Source organism: Diabrotica virgifera, chromosome 2 (genome assembly GCF_917563875.1).
Source record: "Diabrotica virgifera virgifera chromosome 2, PGI_DIABVI_V3a".
Lineage (NCBI taxonomy): Eukaryota > Metazoa > Arthropoda > Insecta > Coleoptera > Chrysomelidae > Diabrotica > Diabrotica virgifera.
The window spans coordinates 13,364,500-13,385,816 of NC_065444.1; the positions used below are offsets into that span (position 1 = coordinate 13,364,500).

The 21,317-nt window shown below is 32.7% G+C and overlaps 1 protein-coding gene across 1 annotated transcript; it reads right to left on the reverse strand.

The window, feature by feature from the left end:
* Positions 1 to 327: 327 nt before the first annotated feature.
* Positions 328 to 15,161, reverse strand: LOC126879444 (ribosome production factor 2 homolog). Its single transcript, XM_050642459.1, has 3 exons — positions 15,013 to 15,161; positions 14,327 to 14,958; positions 328 to 5,166 (listed from the first exon to the last, which is right to left on the reverse strand). The coding sequence occupies exons 1-3, from the start codon at positions 15,033 to 15,035 to the stop codon at positions 4,877 to 4,879; spliced, it is 945 nt and encodes a 314-aa protein (XP_050498416.1). The 5' UTR covers positions 15,036 to 15,161; the 3' UTR covers positions 328 to 4,876.
* Positions 15,162 to 21,317: the final 6,156 nt, after the last annotated feature.

The window sequence follows — 21,317 nt, forward strand, 5'->3', positions numbered from 1 at the left end:
TTTTCATTTGAAAGTGTATTTCTTGAGACATTAGACCGTTTCTATAATTTACTAAATGTATCAGGTAAATAGTTTTTTTCCGATTATAGAACCATCTATCCACAATGCGAAAAATATCTCGAATAAAAGTCACTTATTTTTATGTAAAGAATCCAAATCTGCAATAAAAATGGGGATTCCTATTTAAGATTTTAAAGTTACCCCCACCCCCTGCAGGAGTGGAGTTGGGGGGCCATGTTTGGTATCGTTCGATAGATTTTTGAAAAATAGTGAACACGTATTTTTCAGTTTTTCAATCGGATGTTCATTTCGCGAAATATTCGATCGTCTAACTACTTTTGGGACACCCTGTATAAATACCAGATTATTTTATTAACTGGTAACTGAGAAATAAGACTATGGCTATTAGATATTAATGATAATTTTCACTTATGACATATATAGAAGTGAAGATAAAATGTGAAGAAAAGAAAACCTGTTTACAATACAGACAAAACAAACACAACAGGCATACAACCACTATAAACGAATCAGAAACGAAACACTTCTGGAACACGACTTCTGCGGAACAAAAGGAAATATTAAGAATGATCACAGGACAAAGAAAAGAGATGAATGAACTAATAAAAATGAAACGCATCTTAAAGGAAACATGGGCAGAGTACTTTCGATCTCTATTTGCTAAAGGTGACGATAATGAACCACTAACAACCGAAGTGATAACAAACGAAGAAATAAACATTGAAGAAACAGATATATTGGGCAAGTAAAAAAATAGAAAATCACCAGAAGAGGTCAGAATATCAAATGAACTCCTAACTAAAGGACAAGATCTAACCAAACAGCTATTAAAACTGATCCAAAAAATGATATACAAAACAGAATACCACAAGAATGGAGATCGAAGCATCTTAATACCCCTCTTCAAAAAGGAAAACAAATCGGACCCGGAAAATTACAGAGGAATTAATTTATTAAACACAACATTAAAATTAACAACCAAAATGTAAACAAAGTGAATAAAATTATAACATTAGCAGAAGAACAACAAGGTTTTAGGTCGGGAAGATCATGCACTGACGCTATATTTATAAAGGGTAAGTTCAAGAAATGTCATTAAAATATATCAAACCGGCATATTTATAGTCCATTCCTTCACGGTTTTTGCTCTAAATTTTAAAGAACCGCTTGGATTGACATGAAATTTGGCATACGTATAGCTTACATGTCAAAGAAAAAAAGTGATATTGTGCCGATGTGTGCTTTTGCCCTGGGGGTGACATTCACCCCCTCTTGGGGGTGAAAAAATATACGTCCAAAATAAGTCCGGAAATGGGTAAACTAACTAATTTTAAGTAACTTTTGTTCTATAGAGCTTTTTCGCCAAGTCAACACTTTTCGAGTTATTTGCGAGTGAATATGTTCCCTGGGGGTGACTTTCACCCCCTCTTGGGGGTGACTTTCACCCCCTGTTGGGGGTGAAAAAATATACGTCCAAAATAAGTCCGGAAATGGGTAAACTAACTAATTTTAAGTAACTTTTGTTCTATAGAGCTTTTTCGCCAAGTCAACACTTTTCGAGTTATTTGCGAGTGAATATGTTCATTTTTCAACAAAATAACCACATTTTTAGACGGTTTTTCGCAAATAACTCAAAAAGTAAGTATTTTGTCGAAAAAAACATTTTTAACAAAAATATAGCCTATAAAAAAGTAAAAAAAATGGTGTACGCGTTAGGTCTCTGGATCTCGTAGAACTAGAATTATAGTCAATGAAAAATAGATTCATATTCACCCAATTTCGAATAGAATATTTCGTCGTGAAATATCGAAAAAATTAAGCACTTTTTGGGGAAAACCCATTATAACTTTTTTAAAGTGTTTAAAAAAAGCTTTATTTCTCTTTTTACAAAAAGTTTCTAGCATTAAATTTAAGCAAGTTACGCTCAAAATAACGATGGTCCCTTTTGTTTTTGCAAAAAAAAAATCGGGAAGACAAACCCCTAATTAGCAACTTAAATGAAATTAATCGTTACCGCTCCACAAATTATTATACTTATGTTGTGTTTATATGATCTGCAAATTTCATCGATTCAAAGTGCTTATTTTTGAAAAAATTTGGTTTCAAAATAAAATTTTTAAAAATTTAAATTTTGAAAAATATGCTTTTTTTCAAAATAACTTGAAAATTGTTAGAGATACCAAAAATCTCCAAAAATAAAAAAAGTCAGATTTGCTTTTCTGGATATCATGTATTTTTTTGTTTTACTGTTAGACAAAAATTGATTAAGATTTGGTGTTTCTAAATTTGCATACATTCGTGATCAGTGACTCGTTCAACCCCTTTTAACTACAGCCCTTTCAATCGTAAGGACTTTGAACCGATGAAACTTACAGATCATATAAACAATATATACACGAGTCAAGAAACTTGTGAAGTCGTAACGATTAAGTTCATTTAAGATACTAATTAGGGGGTGATTTTCTCGATTTTTTTACCAAAACCAAAAGGGTCTAACTTTATTTTGAGCGTAACTTGTTTAATTTTGATGCTAGAAATTTTTTTTTATAAAACAAAAATGAAGCTTTTTTAAACACTTTAAATAAGTTGTAATGATTTTTCCCCGAAATGTGCTTCGTTTTTGGTTATTTTACGTTAAAGTATTCCATTTGGAATTTGACGAATATGAACCTATTTTTCATTAGATATAACTCTGCTTCTACTACGTGTAGAGACGTGATGTATACACCATTTTTTTAAATTTTTTACAAGCTATATTTTTGCTAACAATGTGTTTTCGACAAAATACTTACTATTTGAGTTATTTGCGAAAAACCGTCTAAAAGCGTGGTTATTTTGTTGAAAAAATGAACATATTCACTGCCAAATAACTCGAAAAGTATTGACTTAGTGAAAAAACTCTATAGAACAAAAGTTACTTAAAATTAGCCAGTTTATCCATTTCCTGACTTTTTTTGGACGAATATTTTTTCACCCCCAAGTGGGGGTGAAAACCACCCCCAGGGCAAAAGCACATATCGGCACAATATCACTTTTTTTCTTTGACTTGTTAGCTATGTGTATGCCAAATGGCATGTCAATCCAAGCGGTTCTTTAAAATTTAGTGGTTTTGCAATATTTTACCGTTAAAGAACGGACTATTATGTTTAGTGGACCTTAAGACGGCATTTGACAGGGTAAAATTAAAGGATGTCATCAATTTATTGTACGCAAGAAAGGTATCTCTAGGGATAATTAAAACGATCGAAAATATCTACCAGAACAACAGAGTAAAAGTAGAAGAACTAACTGACTCAATTGAAGCTGGTAATGGAAAATCAAGTGGATACAGCAAACAGAGTCGCTGGTTGTCTGAATGAAACAATATAGAAAAATAAAAATATCACAAAAGAAATGAAAGGCAGAATTTACAAAACAGACATCAGACCAATAATGATATATATGTGGCAGAAAGACGTCCTGATACTGAGAGGACAAAAAGAATACTAGAAACAGCAGAGATGAAAACCCTTCGAAAAATCGATGATAAAACACTATGGGATAGAGATAGAAATAAAGATATACGATGGAGATACAAGGTGGACAACATTAATAACTGGGTAAAAAACAGAAGAGTAGAATGGAACGACCACATAAACTGAATGACAACAAATAGAGTAGTAAGGACGGCGAGAGACGGTTTCTAATACTAATAGGAAGACAATCAGAGGGAAGACCACAAAAACGATGGAATGACAACTTAACACATTCGCGGACACGCTTCAGATACAGATACGTCTTTATATGCAGTAAGTGTCTGCATATTATTATGCAGTCGTGTCCATGAATGTTAATGGAGTCACATTGAAAAAAAAACAGAGTCATATCTACACAAAAAGAAGAAGGCTAAGCGATAGATCATGGGAACACAAAAATACTGCAAACAGCATTATATTAGTAAGTACAGAAGATAGATGAGGTTATATCTACATCAGCTCCTGCATCGCCAATTTCTGCAAATAATTGTAGATAAAACGTCAGACAGAAACAACTCCACACCACAGCCTAACTACCCCAAATACACCAACATTTATGGATTCAAAATAGTTACAGATGAGCAAATGTTAAAACATGAAAATAACTTTTATACCCTATTTCACGAACATACACCTGTTTTGGATTACTCCGACAACGAATATTTTACTGCGCAAAATAAGAAGAACGAAAGTAAATTGCAAATTACATTGTTGTTTATTGGAATAATTATTAGCGCCATTTACTTTCTTACTTCTTATGTTGCACAGCAAAATATTCGTTGTCGAAGTAATCCTAAACAGGCGTATGTTCGTGGAATGGCCCATAGTACTTAGGAAAGTCACCATAACCTATATTTACAGTTATTCCTTTATTTAGACAAAACTCAGCTTTGTATGACATAACAAACAAAAAACGGTATTAGTAAAAGGGTAGCATAAGATAAATCTTCAGCAGTATGTATGTAGACGAAGATGGCGGAATTAGCCCAATATAAAAATTGAAGAAATTGTATACTTAGAATATGTAAAAGTATTAAAACTGTATGATATTGTAGCTCTTGCAGAACTCCCTATAGATATAAAAATGGTCTTTAAAACGAATAATATAAATAAAGTTACTGTACATACAACTGGCTAATGCATAAAATATACGGGCCAGTCTTAAATGCAATAAGTGCAATCAATCTAAAAATTGCTATTGATAACAATATCATTTGCTAGTACTACGCATCCTGGAAATTTTAACAATAGTTGTAGAAATTAAGAAAAAATTAGAGAGGCATAAATTAAAAATGGCAACACCACAACTTCAACAAAGATGATACACCTTTGAGACACTACTATCGATAATTTTCATTTGTTCCATTTTGTTCTCGCATTGCCTTAATCATCTTCACTTTCTCTGCCTTCCTTTCAGCTGCAGTCTTTTTCAAACCTTTCATTTTCCTAGTTTGTATTTTTCTAATTTCCTGCTTGCCAAGATGTATTCTACCATGTGTATTACCCAATTCATCGGTACTGATATTTTTCTTTTTACTAACTTTAAGTTCTTTAGGTTTGCGACATGCTTCTTTCATGAGGTCTTCGTCAGGAAGTTTTGATCGTCTGAGAGTGAAATCTACACGGGGACCTGAAACCAGATATAGTGTTAATAATTTAATATATTATATAAACAATAAAATAACTGTATAACTTTACACTGTAATATGAAAGGTATAGTCGGTTCGCTAAACTCAGACACAACTGGCTGGTGATTTTAGCAAGTAATGTTGCCAATTTAGTAAAATTGACAAAAAAATAATTACTAAATAGTTAGTAATTTTGCCAATTTTGGCAAAATCGGCCAAAAACAAAAAAATGACCTACTAAAATCACTAGCCAGTTGTGTCTGAGGTTAGCAAACCAACTATAATAATTTTACAGGGTGAGTCATGAGGAAATATACATAGTACTCATGTACTCCAATATCTCATATGGAGGTCACTATGAAGAATAACAAATGAGAGTGAGTGTTGAATTTTGACTGAAATGTCTATTCTTCATAACTTTTGAATGGTAAGTTTTATGTCTCATATTTTGGTCAAATGTTACACCACTACCTAATTAACTGATTTATTCAAACTAAAAAAAATCAGGTTTTGGTTTTAAAAAATTATTTCGTTTGGTTCATAGCAAAAATTTATCCCTGTATAAGGTTTTTGAAAACTCTAATAAGAATTTTACTAATTAGATAAATAGACAGGTAAAATGGTACATTAATTTTTTTCTTACACATTTACTTAATTTTTAATGCAAAAGAATCAAATGACCAGGCAACACTCCTTATGGAAAAGTGGTCCCGGTCAAATTTGATGAAAGTTTGGTCAATGATACTTCTTGATGTGTAGATTAAAAAAGTCCATGGCACCTGGGTCTGAATAACTACTATTCTCGAGTTACAGCCTTCTGAAGTTATTGGATTTGAGTGCTCGGTCTACGTTAAGTGCACTAATTTACGGTCAAGTGAACGAAAATATTTATTATTAGAAGAAGAGAAACTCATGTTCTTCATACATACTTGCGTGTAGTATATGAATTCGTGGTCAAAAATAGTTGGATCGTATTTTAGTCTTCAGAAAACCTCCGAAAAGTCTTCAGAAAACTAAAGAAGTGAGGTATAAAAGGTGCTGCTAGATCGATATAAGCATTATCATGTTTTCATGAATGCTTCTCAGTTATGGAATACCAGCAAAACTACAGTTCCGCCTTATCTTTAGAAAACTACTGAACAGTGGCGGATCTAGGGGGGATGGGGTAATTCCACTCATAACATGTTCCAGAATAATTAAAGAAAAAATTGTTGAAACATAAAAAAATACATTAATTGACATAAAACTTGTGCCGCATATCAGATTTAAGACAGGTAGAGAACATGGACTTGATTTCAATACAAAAAAAAACAAAGTAAATGGTAGTTTGTAAATGCTAAATATTAATTACAATTGTCTATGGAAAAATCGGGTTTAAATCATCTTCGACTATTCGTATGTTAACATTTTGCTGATATCAGTTAGATGCATCATATGTCGTGTTAACTAACGACCTATCAGTATACTTAACATTGGGTTGATGTCTTGCAAAGCCTAAAAACCATAACACACTGGTGATATGAGCACAAGTACCTACAGTTCTCGCACCAGATTGACAGGTACAGTAGTACCCGTTAATTGGTTCTTCTACAGGCTCATCTTCATCATTATCTTCATCAACCGTATAGGAAATGAATACTTGGTGTTTTGTAGCTTGCCGAAACCTAGAAAATATTCGAACTCTTATGAATCCCGGTTCATCCATATTCTCATCAACTTGAAACTCTTCGTCATTTTCTCTTATTATTTTATCTTGTATGTAAGATGGTGCCAGTTTAATTTGATATATCCCAATCATAAGGTCTTTTAGGTAGTCTAAGTCGAAAACCGGAAAGTTAGCAAAATCATGATTATGAAGCCTTCTCCATTGACCATTTCTTCTATATGATTATACCTAAGTATGAATATTAGAGTTGTTATAAAAATAACCCTACAAAATTATTCTCCTTAATATTTTGTATTAAAAAGCTCATCATCATTGGCTTTAGAACCCCTGGTGGACCTCGGTCTGTTCGAGAATCAGCTTCCATTCCATTCTTTCCAATTTCGTACTCTTAACACCCGTAACTCATCTTCTCTGGTCCTTAAATCCTACTCTGGGCCATGGGCGCCCATACTTATGGGCAGGGGGGCCGTGACCCCCCTGGCTTTTCGGGTGATTTGAATTATATAGGGTTGTTCAAAGTATACAAAATATAATGTGCGACATCTTCACGTTTGCCACCCCCCTAAAAATTTTTATATGGGCACCCATGCTCTGGGCTTACGTCTTTTCGTCACACTATCCGCTCTTTGGTTATAAATGTGTTTTGATGGCTACATCTCGTTCATTTTCGTTAAATAAAGTTATTTCATTAATTCTGGAACATGTTACTGGTGGAATTACCCCTATCCCCCCTAGATCCGCCACTGTTCATTAGTTTTCTACAGATAAAGCCGAACTGCAGTTTTGCTGGTATTGCATAACTGAGAAGCATTCATGAAAACATGATAATGCTTATATCGATCTAGCAGCACATTTTATACCGCACTTCTTTAGTTTTCTGAAGACTTTTCGGAGGTTTTCTGAAGACTAAAATACGATCCAACTATTTTTGACCACAAATTCATACACAACACGCAAGTATGTATAAAGAACATGAGTTTCTCTTTTTCTAATAATAAATATTTTCGTTCACTTGACCGTAAATTAGTGCACTTAACGTAAATCGAGCACCCGAATCCAATAAATTCAGAAGGTTGTAACTCGAGAATAGTAGTTATTCAGACCCAGGTGCCATGGACTTTTTTAATCTACACATCAAGAAGTATCATTGACCAAACTTTTATCAAATTTGACCGGGACCACTTTTCCATAAGGAGTGTTGCCTGGTCCTTTGTCTATGAATTAAACGTTTGGCAAACTGAACCACGTATTTAAAAAATGTAGACTTTTGTTGCCTAAATTAAAATTTTTTTGAACAACAATTTAATTCATAACTATTAATACTATTCTTTTTCTTATGATCATCTTTCAGTGCGTCACAGTTTTTCGATTTCTTTCTAACGCATTAAATTGTATGTGACAGAAAAAAAGGCACGTCTATGATTACAGACATTTACAAGATTTATTCTAGTTATTCTAGTTGTCGATAGATGGCGCCATAATAAAAAAAATAATTTTTTTAATTAGATAATATTACAAATATAATCTGTATAATTTATAAGCCTATACAAATTAAAGAAAATACCATTTTATAAATGCAAGAAACACATTTGATTTGTTTTTATTCCAAATTGAAAATAAAATGTGACAACTGTCAGATTTAACTAAAATGTCATGTTAGAATAAATGTCATAAATGTGTATTATCACGGACTTACCCTTTTTCCTATCATTTGTTACGCACTGAAAAATGTTCATGAAAAGGACAATATCACAACTCATGCTAGACATTTTAAATAATACAACCCTTTTGCCAAGTTGTTTTGAATAATACTAAAACATCATCTTGCATAATATTTGTTTAGGAATTCATTGTTAGTGTAGTTTTATTGAAGTCCCAGAATTCTATTTTCCTTTTTCTCAAAAGAACAGGCCACAGTAATAATAGGCTCTTTCTGAGTTTAAAAAATAAAATTAACATTTAAAATAACCTGCATTATGTATGTATTTTGTTCTTAAATTTGTGAAAAACAACATAAATAAAACTAAATTAAACAAAAATAAATAAGAAATAATGTTGAGGAAATTTGCATCACTGCATTCTGCTATTTTATTAATGGGAAAATTTAAGCGAATCTTAGGAGGCTATGATAATTGACATTTTCGTTGTTTGAGTATATATAATGTATATAATTTGACTTTTCATTTGCATCATTGTTTATTTGTGTTTCTCACACTATTTTGACGGTTTTTTTATTAGTTTTGGAGGTAGTATAAATTGTATAAATTATTTTAATTAATTGCCAAATGCCACATCAATTTTCAATAGCAGAATATTCAGAACATTATTTTTGTTTGAGCGTTTTGTGACGGAAATGTCACAGCAAAGGATGTAAAAGAGGATTTCCAGTTGTTGGACCCCATTTTAGGATCATCTTTGGCATCTTTTCCTTTCTATTCTTATTACGTGCCCCATACATCTCACTCTCTGTGCCTTCATGAAGTGACTGATGCTTATAGTGTAGGAAACAGAGGTTGAACCTTGCAAAATGGACACAAGTCCGGTTTAATTTTTTTTCTGGTGTATTAAGGGGTGCTTATTATAGGACTAATTTTCTGAAAAAATTTCGCCCCGGAATCCCCCTTTTCACCCCTTTATAGGGGGTAATTTGTGGTTTTTGCAAAACCACAAAATTTACAAAACTTTTACACTTTTACAAAAAATTTCTTTTATAGAAATATAAAGAGGACTATATTTTCTACGATTGGTTTTCAACAGCATATGTCTATCATCCACCGTTTAGCGGGGGTGGCGCCCCAAATTTGACAAGTTTTTAAAAAAGATGTTTTAAAAAAAATATATTTTTCCCTAACTGTAACGTAAATTAAGAAGAAATCTAACCGCAATTATTCGCAAATAATTGATTGATTTTTTGGTATAGGTTTCACTTAAGGGTAATTGCCCTTTTTTTAATTACAGGGTGTTATATTTTAAAAAACCCCTTTTTATACCATCTGAACCGTTTATGCTAGAGTTTAAAGACTTTCAACGATTACACATGTACTGGTGCTATTTACAAATTTGTATAATGCACCCCCATTTTTTCCCCGGAACCACCCCAAAAAAAAAGAAGAATTAATAAATAAAGTGATTTTCTTGAAATCCTTCGCACACAATGCCCTCTATTAATATGCTTCATATATCATTTTGTGCACGTTATTATTACCCATGCATGGACACCAAAAGCGATTTCCTACTGCAACCCCTGCAGCCAAAAAAAAATAAATAAAATGGGGGGTTGAAATTTTTTTTTGTTTTTTGCTTTTTGATTCATATGGGTATATGCTTCATCAATAGTGCTTTTCAAAAATATATATGGTTATTGCAACATCCCTGCAGAAACCACCCCTATCCTTGAAAATATACTGCAAAAACTACCCCTATCCCTTGGCGAGGATGTTTTTACGATTTTCTCATTACCTATGCATTCTTTTTAAGCAAAAGTTTTACAAGAATAAAGACCACTATTTACTCTAAAAATTAGGTCCTATTCATTTTTTTCGTGTAAGCAACCGTTACGGCACAGTGGCGCCGTAAACCTCATATATGCTTTGGCGGGCTCCAGTTTTTGTTTTCTTTTTCGTCATCTGTTTGTTTTATTGATAAAGTACTTATGTAAAATAAAACAACACAGTGTAACCTACAAATTATGACCTATGCACATTTTACAGTCTTTGCGCCCCAAAGCCACAGTGGTGGCCCAAAATCAATTTTTGCATATTTTCGCCACCTACACGTATTTTATTGCATTAATGCTACCTTAATAGCACAATATTCACCCTTAAGTGGTCGCTAAGTACTGAAGTATCCAGGAAGGGGTGATGGGGGGTGATCACCTCCCCCCCTCTCAAACCAAGTGATATTATATTTAAAGATTATAAAGATATTCATTTAATTATATTATATTATTATTTTTATAAAAATGGCGTACTTTTTATTCTTTAGTGACAGTGGCGGATCCAGCATCGTTAAGAGGGGGTGCCAATTGGTTAAATTTCTATAAAAATAAATGACTATTTTTATAATCTTTAAATATAATATCACTTGGTTTGAGAGGGTGGGGGTTATCACCCCCAGCTTCCCTCCCTGGATCCGCCACTGCTTAGCGACCACTTAGGGGTGAATATTGTGCTATTAAGGTAGCATTAATGTAATAAAATGCGTGTAGGTTGCGAAAATATGCAAAAATTGATTTTGGGCCACCACTGTGGCTTTGGGGCGCAAAGATTGTAAAATGTGGATAAGTCATAATTTGTAGGTTACACTGTGTTGTTTTATTTTACATAAGTACTTTATCAATAAAACGAACAGATGACGAAAAAAAAACAAAAACTGGAGCCTGCCAAAGCATATATGAGGTTTACGGCGCCACTGTGCCGTAACGGTTGCTTATACGAAAAAAATGAATAGGACCTAATTTTTAGAGTAAATAGTGGTCTTTAACATTGTATAAGTTTTGTTTGAAAATAATGCATAGGTAATGAGAAAATCGTAAAAACATGCTCGCCAAGGCATAGGGGTAGTTTCTGCAGTATATTTTCAAGGATAGGGGTGGTTTCCACAGGGAGGTTGCAATAACCATATATATTTTTGAAAAGCACTATTGATGAAGCATATGCCCATATGGATCAAAAGGCAAAAAACAAAAAAAATTTCCAACCCCCCACTTTATTTATTTTTTTTGGCTAAAGGGGTTGCACTAGGAAATCGCTTTTGGTGTCCATGTATGGGTAATAATAACCTGCACAAAATGGTGTCTGAAGCATATTAATAAAGGGCATTGTGTGTGAAGGATTCCAAGAAAATCACTTTACTTATTAATTTTTCTTTTTTTTGGGGTGGTTCCGGGGAAAAAATGGGGGTGCATTATACAAATTTGTAAATAGCACCAGTACATGGGTAATTGCTGAAAATCTTTTTACTCTAGCATAAACAGTTCAGATGGTATAAAGAGGGGTTTTTTAAAATGTAACACCCTGTAATTAAAAAATCAGCAATTACGCTTAAGTGAAACCTATACCAAAAAATCAATCAATTATTTGTGAATAATTGCGGTAGGATTTCTTCTTAATTTCCGTTACAGTTAGGGAAAAATATATATTTTTTTAAAACATCTTTTTTTAAAACTTGTCAACTTTGGGGCGCCACCCTTGCTAAACGGTGGATGATAGACATATGCTGTTGGAAATAAATCGTAGAATATAGTCTTCTTCATATTTCTATAAAGGAAATTTTTTGTAAAAGGTACAGGAAGGGCTACGTTCCGCAAAAAACACAAATTACCCCCTTTAATGGGGTGAAAAGGGGGGTTCCGGGGCGAAATTTTTTCAGAAAAAGTTAGTCTTATAATAAGAACTCCTTGATATACCAGAAAAAAAAAATAAAACCGGACTTGTGTCCATTTTGCAAGGTTCAACCTTTGTTTCCTACACTATTAGATGGTTATACAGTTCCTTCAGCTCCCTGTTTTTTCATAATACTCAACCTTACACTGTGTTTTTGCCTCCATATAGAGTTCTGAGCATTTTCCCTTTCCCACCTTTCCAATTTCTCTTTATTTGCTTTTTTCATGGTCCATACTTCGCTACCATACGTCTCTGTGGGCCTTATTACCGTTTCATATATCCTTAACTTTGTTATTCTCAATACATTTTTGATTTCATTCGTGGTCTTAGCGTTTCCCATATTTTTATTTAATTTTGTCAATCTGGCATTCAGTTCCCATTCTTCTTGACATTTTTATCTTCTATAATAATCCCCAGTTAAAAATAATTAGAATAAAAATAACCCAACTCTCTCGAAATTATATTCCCTTGATTCATTAGATATGAAAGTAAACTATCCCTCTTCTTTTTGCTCTGTATCTGTATTTCTGAGTATCATGTACTTCGACCTTTCCTAGTTTATTTCTAAGTCAAAATATTTTGCCTTCTTCTCTAATCCTTTACTTCAAATTCATAATATGAGAATCATCTCCATACTAACCGAACCAGTCTTGTGGGTATGTACTGTTTTGTAGCTCCCTCCATTTAGCATTTTCCCTGCCCAGTTATTTCGTTTCCTCCCTAGTCAGTCTATTCCCCTTCTAGTTTCACATAGCCTTTTCTGTTAATATCTGCAGAAAGTATTTCTACTGAATTCTGCCTATTTGCTCTGTTACATATGAAACACAGAAAATGTTTTTAATTGTAGGAGGAAGTTGTTATCAATAATTGATTTTCTTTCTGTTGTTGAATTACAGTTGTTTTGTTATAACCAACGAACTGTTAACACTGATGGAATCGCAATGAAGCGAATTTAATGGTGCCAGGATGAGATAGAAGATAATCAGGTAAAGGAGGGAAGATAATCCCCATCTTTCGTAAACAAAAAAATTGACAGTGCTAGTCAGGTACGTCAGGGTTGCCAGATTGATGTATTTTCCCACAATTTTGGGGTAATTTGAAAGCGTATAGGGGAACTTCTCTAAGCAGAAATGGTTGGGAGATTTTTTGGGGTGAAAATTATGGAATATTTTAAGGGGTCATGGGAAATTAAATTTGCGAATGTACAAATAGAACTGTATATTATACTCTCATATAATCGAAGAAGATAGGATATGAATTATTTCCAGGGCCCTCTGTTGATAAGTAGTATAATTTTTGTTTCCTGTTCTCTACACTTAACTACTAATTTATTAACATGCAGCAAAAATTTAAATTTGAGTGATTTGAGGGAATTTCAGTTTCTAAGTGGGGGTTTTATAAAATCACATCTGGCAACTCTGGTGGTAGTTATATCAAATTTTACCTGGCAAATTCACTGTCGCTCTAGAACCTCTCTCTTGTATGTTGGCACCAATCTCGCTTCACTGTTGGAATGGGACGGGGCCATTCCATCAGTGTTGACAGTTCATTGGTTATAACAGAGTGCTGTAAAGAGTCTTTTCATAATGGTTAAGCTTTTCATATAAAAAGGCTGTAAACTAAAACTTCACTGTACATTAGAGATTAAGTTGGAGAACACTGGAGAACTAACTGATCATTGATTCTTGAACTGTTTCTTGAACCATCACTAGTTTTCACATTGTTTCATTCATCTCTATTATTGACCAACTGTGTTCTGATTACCACTAACACTGATTCACTTTTTTTTATAAACTTCAAAGCAAAAACATAACACTGACTTTGTAATAGGCATACATAAATTTTCTTGATTTGACATTAATTTAATCATGTTCCTTGATTTATTTGTTACCAAAAGTAGCGTATCTAATAGAGAAATAATTGTTATGCTCAATTCTTGATCAACTGTTCTAAATCTAGAACAAATTAACTAAAAACCAATAATTTATATCATGAACAACAGTTGTATAAAAAGTGACACTGAAAATATATTTTCTTCCATGGGTCCAATGACCTCATATTTTCTGAAAACCAATTATTACTTTGTATAAAACATCTCAAACTAAAACTTACCAATTTCTTCCAGTTCCACCCTCGGTGTTTTCACTCCAGACTTTTTCAATAAAATCCTGTAGGACCTGAGCAATATTTTTCCATCTGGTGTAGCATTAAAACTGATACTGTGTTCGATACCTTGCAGCCTAACATTCTCCACACATTCTCTGTGAAAAAAGTCTATAAACAAGTTTTTCAGCTGTTTGAGTTCATCCATTTGATCCCAAAGAGGTCCATTGAATATAAGACAGGGTTTTGTGCCAAGGGTGATTTTGGATTCAGCGAATTCTTTTAAGCCTTCATAAGATTCTACATATAATTCTATCATATCTAGTAAATTATAATTGAACATTCTACCTACGACTAGATTATCTGGCCGTTTTTTGCTGTGTGAACCCAACATAAAAAGAGGAGTTTCGTGTTTTCTACATATGTCTTCAACAGGCTTGGCATTTTCAAAAACTGTAATATCGTTTTTCCTAGTCAATTTAAGTGCATCGGGCTTTTTGAAATCATAGAGGTCGTTCAACAAACATCTCACTTTCTCCGAGCATTTTCTTCCTTGAAAAAATAGGGCTCTCTTAGGCCCCTCGATCACTTGCGGCTCTTTCTTTAATAACACTCTCTTACCTTTTCGTGTTGTGGGTTTGCTAAAAAAAAGTAAACATAAGCTGTTAAATATTTTAACTATGCACTATACATACGCCACCCGCTGCCAAACAGACATTTTTCACTCTAATTTATAAACAAAATTACTATTTTCTTTATATCTTTTCACAACACGTGTTGACAAGTTAAATCTAAAATATAACCTAGACAGACGCTTAGTCGAAACATGAAAGAAGAGGAGGAATGTCAGTCATGCCAATACTGTAGCCTTAAACGAACCATTTTATGGGAGGTCGGTTCGAATTTTTAAGGATGATTATTTTTTTTTTTTTTTTTTTTTTTTTTATTTAATGGCATAGACATTAGTCATTCAGCCAGTTGCAATAAACAATATACAATCCTATCCCTAATACAAAATTAAACAGAAACAATATAGTAATACAATAAATAATACAATACAACAATAATACAATAAAAACAATAATGGAACTCTGATAAAGTGATAAAACATTTATGACAAAAAAAAAGATGCAAATCTGAACTTAAATCATAAAAAATATCATGCCAGCGTACAAATCTTATAGGACCGTGCGTGTATCTGACAAGAAAGCTATAATAATATTGTATATTTGTTGTGAGCCTGTAGCCAGCAAAGACTGCATATTGAATGGTGCATGCATATCAAGTTTAATTAAATTTTTATAGAGAGAGTTTGAATGCTGTTGAAACTTAGTACATTCAAAAAAGATATGATCAAGATCACCCTGCTTTCCGCAATGTTTGCAATTATTGTCTTCAATCACATTTATTTTATATAAATGACTTGGATAGCAAGCATGCCCAAAACGTAGTCGATTTATAGTTGTTATATATTTACGTGGAGCTTTAAAACTCTTAAACCAGGTACTTTGTGGAATCACTGGTTGTAAAGTGGTGTATCTTGTGGGGTTTGTTAAGCAATAAAGATTCCATTGATCTTTCCATATCGATAGTTGGTTTCTTTTAAAAATAGTAATAACATCTGATACACATAAAGAATATGACAATAAAGTGCCTGATGTTATACTGGATTTAGCTAAGTAGTCTACATACTCATTATCTTTGAGTCCAATATGTGCCTTAACCCAAATAAATTTTATATTGAAGCCAGAGTCTTCTAACTGCTTTAACATATCCTTTATTAAAAATATGTAAGGATTACTAAATGTTTTGGGCAAAAAAGTATTTTTGATATTCTGTAAAACTGATAGGCAGTCTGAAAGAATTAACGTTTTTTTAGTATAAGAGTTTTTAATATATTTCAACGCTTCGAGTATGGCCAATGATTCCGCAGAGAAAATTGAAAACTCATTGGGAAGTTTGTACTTGAATTCGAAACCTCCTGAGGGTAAAAAATAAGCACAGCCAGATCCTTCTCTTGATTTAGATGCATCTGTGTATATAACTGTTGCATCACTGTAGCAGTTCAAAATAGATTTCAGGATACTGTTGCTGATTATGTTGTTTTCGTTGTATGTGGGTATTATTACATCAGTTTTATGGAAGAGAGCAAAGTAGTCTAAGTTTTTGTCTACTGTGTTTAATTCATTTGAAAAAATAGGATTGTTCTGTAATGCAGTACATAAAGGCGGAGATGGTTTTTTAATCCAATACTTGTGAGTAAGATCTGATTCGTTAAGATGACATATACTGGAAAATAATTCGAAATTTGTAGTGTATGCTTTAAGTACCCATTTTTCGCTTAGTAAATTTCTTCTAATCTCTAAAGGAGGCTCAGAAGCTTCAACATGTATTGGTTGTATAGGAGTAGATCTCATAGCACCTAAACAGATTCTCAAGGCAGAATTTTGGAAAATGTCAATTTTTCTTAAAAGGTTTTTGGAAGCAGAACCGTAGAGAGTAGCACCATAATCTATAATGGATCGTATATAAGCTCTATAAAACAATAAAGATGTTTCAACATCGCAGCCCCACCACACTCTAGTTGTCATTCTAAGGAAATTAATACCTTTGCTACATCTATCCAGCATATATTGTATGTGTGGTTTCCAAGTTAGTTTTTTGTCCAGAATGAGTCCCAGATATTTGACATTATTTTTAAATGTAAAAGATTGATCACTAAGTAATACATCTTGGTTTATAGGAAGATTGTGTCTTGTAAAGACAGATACTGCTGATTTGTTAATTGATAAATTTAAGCCGTTCTCTAAGAACCATGGAAAGAGGGAACTACAAACTGTACTTAGGTTTTGCATACCGTTTTCATATTTCTTGCTTTCCATATAGACACAAAAGTCGTCTGCATATTGTATGATTTTGAATGGGATGTTGTTTATTTGCACCTTATGTATATCAGAGGTGTACAGATTAAATAAAATTGGTGATAATACTGAGCCTTGTGGTATACCGTAATAATTATGTCGAGGTCCTATTAGTTTGTTATTATGATCTCTGATGTAAATTACCCTATCTGTATAGAAACCGATTATTGTGTTAACGAAAGCAATTGGCATATGAAAAAAATTTACCATTTTATGTTTTAAGGTTGATAAACAAACTGAGTCATAAGCTCCTTCAATATCTAAGAATAGTGCTGCTAAGTAGTTATTTTTAGTTAAGTTATTCTGTACATCTACAACAAGTGTTGTTAAAGCGTCTAGAGTTCCAAAACCTCTTTTGTAACCAAACTGGTTTACTGGAAGTAAATTCTCTTTTTGTAACCACCAATCTAATCTAAATTTTATAAGCCTTTCTAAAGTTTTAAAAATACAAGACAGTAAGGATATTGGTCTATATGAACTTACGATGTTTGGGTCTTTTCCGGGTTTAAGGATAGGAACAACTAAGATGTCTTTGAAAGAATCAATAACTATATTTTTTTGGATGATATCATTGAAGACATTTAAAAGAAGTTTTTTAGCAACATCTGGTAGGTTGATTAACATGGGGTATTTTATATGATCGATACCAGGAGAAGTATTTATGCGGTTTTTAAGGGCAAAATCTAATTCGGTTTCAGTAAATGGTTTTAACAGGAAGTGATTATTTGAATGATGACTTTGTGTAGATCGTGTAGGTGAATTTTGAGCAAAAGGAGGACATACTTTATTAAAAAAGTCGTCCAATAGATTATCATTGAAGGGTTTTATACTAATAGATGCTTTTCGATTCATTTTGTTGGCCTGTGACCATATCTCCTTAGAGGAGGTATTTTTGCATAAATTAGAACACCATTTAATCCAACTAGCTTTGGATTTTTGTTTCAACTGCTTTTTAGTATGAGCAGTAACTTTCTGACAATTTAGATAATTATCAAGGCTTGGTGAACGTTTATACAATGCTAATGCTTCTTTTCTGTCATTGATTATCAGATCGCATTCTGGGTCCCACAATGGTGGAGGCGATCGATTTTTAGATTTAAAAATTTTGTATTGAGGAATAGACCTAATTGCAGCATCATTAATGCAATCTATTAGAAAACTATAATTTTGATAAGTATTGAAAGAGTTATTGTAGTTGGAAAACATGTTTTCAATTAAGGATGTATACAGGGACCAATTGGCTTTCTTGATATTCCATTTGCTTTTTGGATAAATTATTTCTTGTGAGGTGTTGGTTATTGAAAAATTCATAGTTATAGCAAAATGATTCGAGCCTAAGGTGTCAGATAAAACTGACCAAGTAAATTTACTGGCTATATTAGCTGTGCAGAGTGAAATGTCAATCATAGATTTTTGAGTACCATATCTAGGAAGATATGTAGGTTCTCCATTATTCAAAATTACAAGATCTAGGTCTTCGATACTGCTAACAATTTGGTTACCAACTGGATCATTACGCAGTGAGCCCCATAGTGAGTGATGAGCATTCATATCTCCGCCAATTAAAAAAGGTGATTTGATTTGTGAGAAGATATTTATCCAATCGTTTTTGGATGTACTAATATTTGGAGGTCTATATATAGATAAAAAACTTAGTTCTATTGTGTTACATTTAACGATAGCACCGCAAACTAAAATTCCCTCATTAAAATTGTTTCTAATATTTATTTCACGAAATGGTATAGTTGTTTTAATTAAAATTGCAACACCTGCATACCCGTCATATCTATCTTGGCGAATTACATTATAACCTTTAAATGTATAATTTTGATTTGGTTTGAACCAGGTTTCACTTAATAATACAATATCAATATTTTCAGTTATTAAAAAATGAATTAAACTATTTTTATTCGAAACAACGGATCTACCGTTCCATTGCAAAATTTTTAATGATTTAAGTTCTGGGAACATGTTATTTATGAGTGATATCCTCTAAAATCGTTTTTATACCATGGTAAATACTATCTTGACTCATAGTTTTTATATCATCTACAGTTTGAATATTTGTAATCAAATTAAAAATATAATTGGAAATGAGTGTTTCCAATACTCTCTGATCTGATTTGTTTTGACAAATTGGGGGTTTTAAATTAGCAGGAAGGGGTTTGGAGGGCCCAAAATTAAAAGGGAACACGGGTGAATTGTTTTGTGATTGGTTTGGTGATATTTTTCGTTTTTTAGCTATATTATAGTGGCTTGAGGAGGGTTGGGATTGGGATGTATTATTTGAAATGTTTTGATTTTTATGTGTGGTAGTAGAAGGGGATGATTTTTTTGAAGATGTTGGGAGGGGAGGAAAACTGTCTTCGATATTGTCTAGTGTGGAATATCTATTCTGAATAAACAATCCCGAGAAGGACGATTCACAGTAATTTTTTGCCTCGATAAAGGAAATTTTTTGCTCAATCATCACGTTCTTTATCTTCTTTTTATCTTCGTATTTTGGACACTTCTTGGATATGGAAACATGATCTTTACTATCACAATGTATGCATTGAACATCATTATCTTGACATGTATGATCTTCATTTTTGATTTTTCCACATTTTATGCAATGTGCTTGTGGACTGCGACACTGCTTGGAAATATGTCCAAATCTTAAGCAATTGTAACACTGTGTTACTTTGCCAATGTAGGTTTCAACAGGAAAAAATACACTATTTATTGAAATGTAGCTAGGAAGAATATTCCCTTCGAAGGTGACTATCATTGTCCTTTTGGGTACATAGTTAGTTTTTCCATCGGTGTCAACTTTTCTGTAAGTTCTTTTAAAGGCTATTATGGGGGAGGGAGATTTACTATTATCTAACAAATACTTTTCATCGTATTGAGTATCAATATCTCTTATTAGGCCTCTAATTTCTAGTAAATGGTTAGGGACATATGCTACTAAGTTTTGGTCTTTTAATTTTATATTTTTAACCAAATTATTTGCATCTACGATTGACCTTAACAAAACTTTAATTCTGTTTTTTCCAATGGCTTTTATTTCAATAATATTAGTAATGTTCAATTTTTTATGCAAGATGTCCGCAACAGTAAGTGGATGTAAACGGCCAATATCCTGATTGTTTGATTTTTCTATATATACATAAACGTTATTAAAATTGTACTTATCTGATGCAACGTTGAACAATTTTTTCTCTACAACTTTTTGCGGAGGTGGGATTTGTTGTGTCGGCACTTTAATAAAATCTCTGGTTTTAGTTGTAATTTTCGCAGTAGAATCATCCAAATTTTCGATTAAACTTGATTCAATAATATCCATTTCACTATTCTCACTAGCACCTGAAAAGTTTTCACCTAATGGTGTCCCTGGGGAAAAAGCTTCCCCCATTGGGGGTCGCTTATAGCACTGTTTATCGCACTCAATTAATATCAGTTTTTAAATCACACCAAGTGTCCTTTTTTCTACTAATTAACTCGCTAAATAATTAATTTTAATAAGAGCAGATTTTAATGGGCACTGTCAGTTTGACGTTTTGCGTGACAATGATGATTATTTTTAATTGTCTTGTTTTTGGTGTATGAGCTACTACTTAGCAACTTTATTCCAACTTATTTATACCAACTTAGCAACTTTTAAATAAATTTGATAATAAAAATATCAGCAAAAAGCAAGAATACATTAATTATTGCCCACAATATAATCCAATATTAAATTTGTGTCTTTTGTACTATTTATTCATTTTCTAATGAATCATGTTTGTTTCACAACTGAACTATTTCAATTTTTATACTGTCTTTTATTTTCATTATATACAGGGTGTTTCATTAACAATTGGAAATATTTTAATAGTAGTTTCCTGGGCTCAAAATGTTAAGGCTTTAACCTAAATCACTTAAATAAAATGTGGCTCTTTACTGAGTTACAGGGTGTTTTATTTAAAAATTTAAAGTTTATTTGTACAAAGTACCTTTTTTGTCGTTTCCTTGACATATCCTTGTCACACTTGGCAGACGGCATAGGCGTAACCAGGGGGGGTTTGGGAGTTATAACCCCCCACCCCATTGGGATG

Coding starts and splice junctions, on each gene's coding strand:
- LOC126879444 (XM_050642459.1), bottom strand. CDS start 15,035: ATGTCTGTTTGGCAGCGGGTGGC. Junction 14,959..15,012: donor TCTGTTTGGCAGCGGGTGGC/GTATGTATAGTG, acceptor ACTTTTTTTTAG/CAAACCCACAACACGAAAAG. Junction 5,167..14,326: donor GGTGGAACTGGAAGAAATTG/GTAAGTTTTAGT, acceptor ATCTGGTTTCAG/GTCCCCGTGTAGATTTCACT.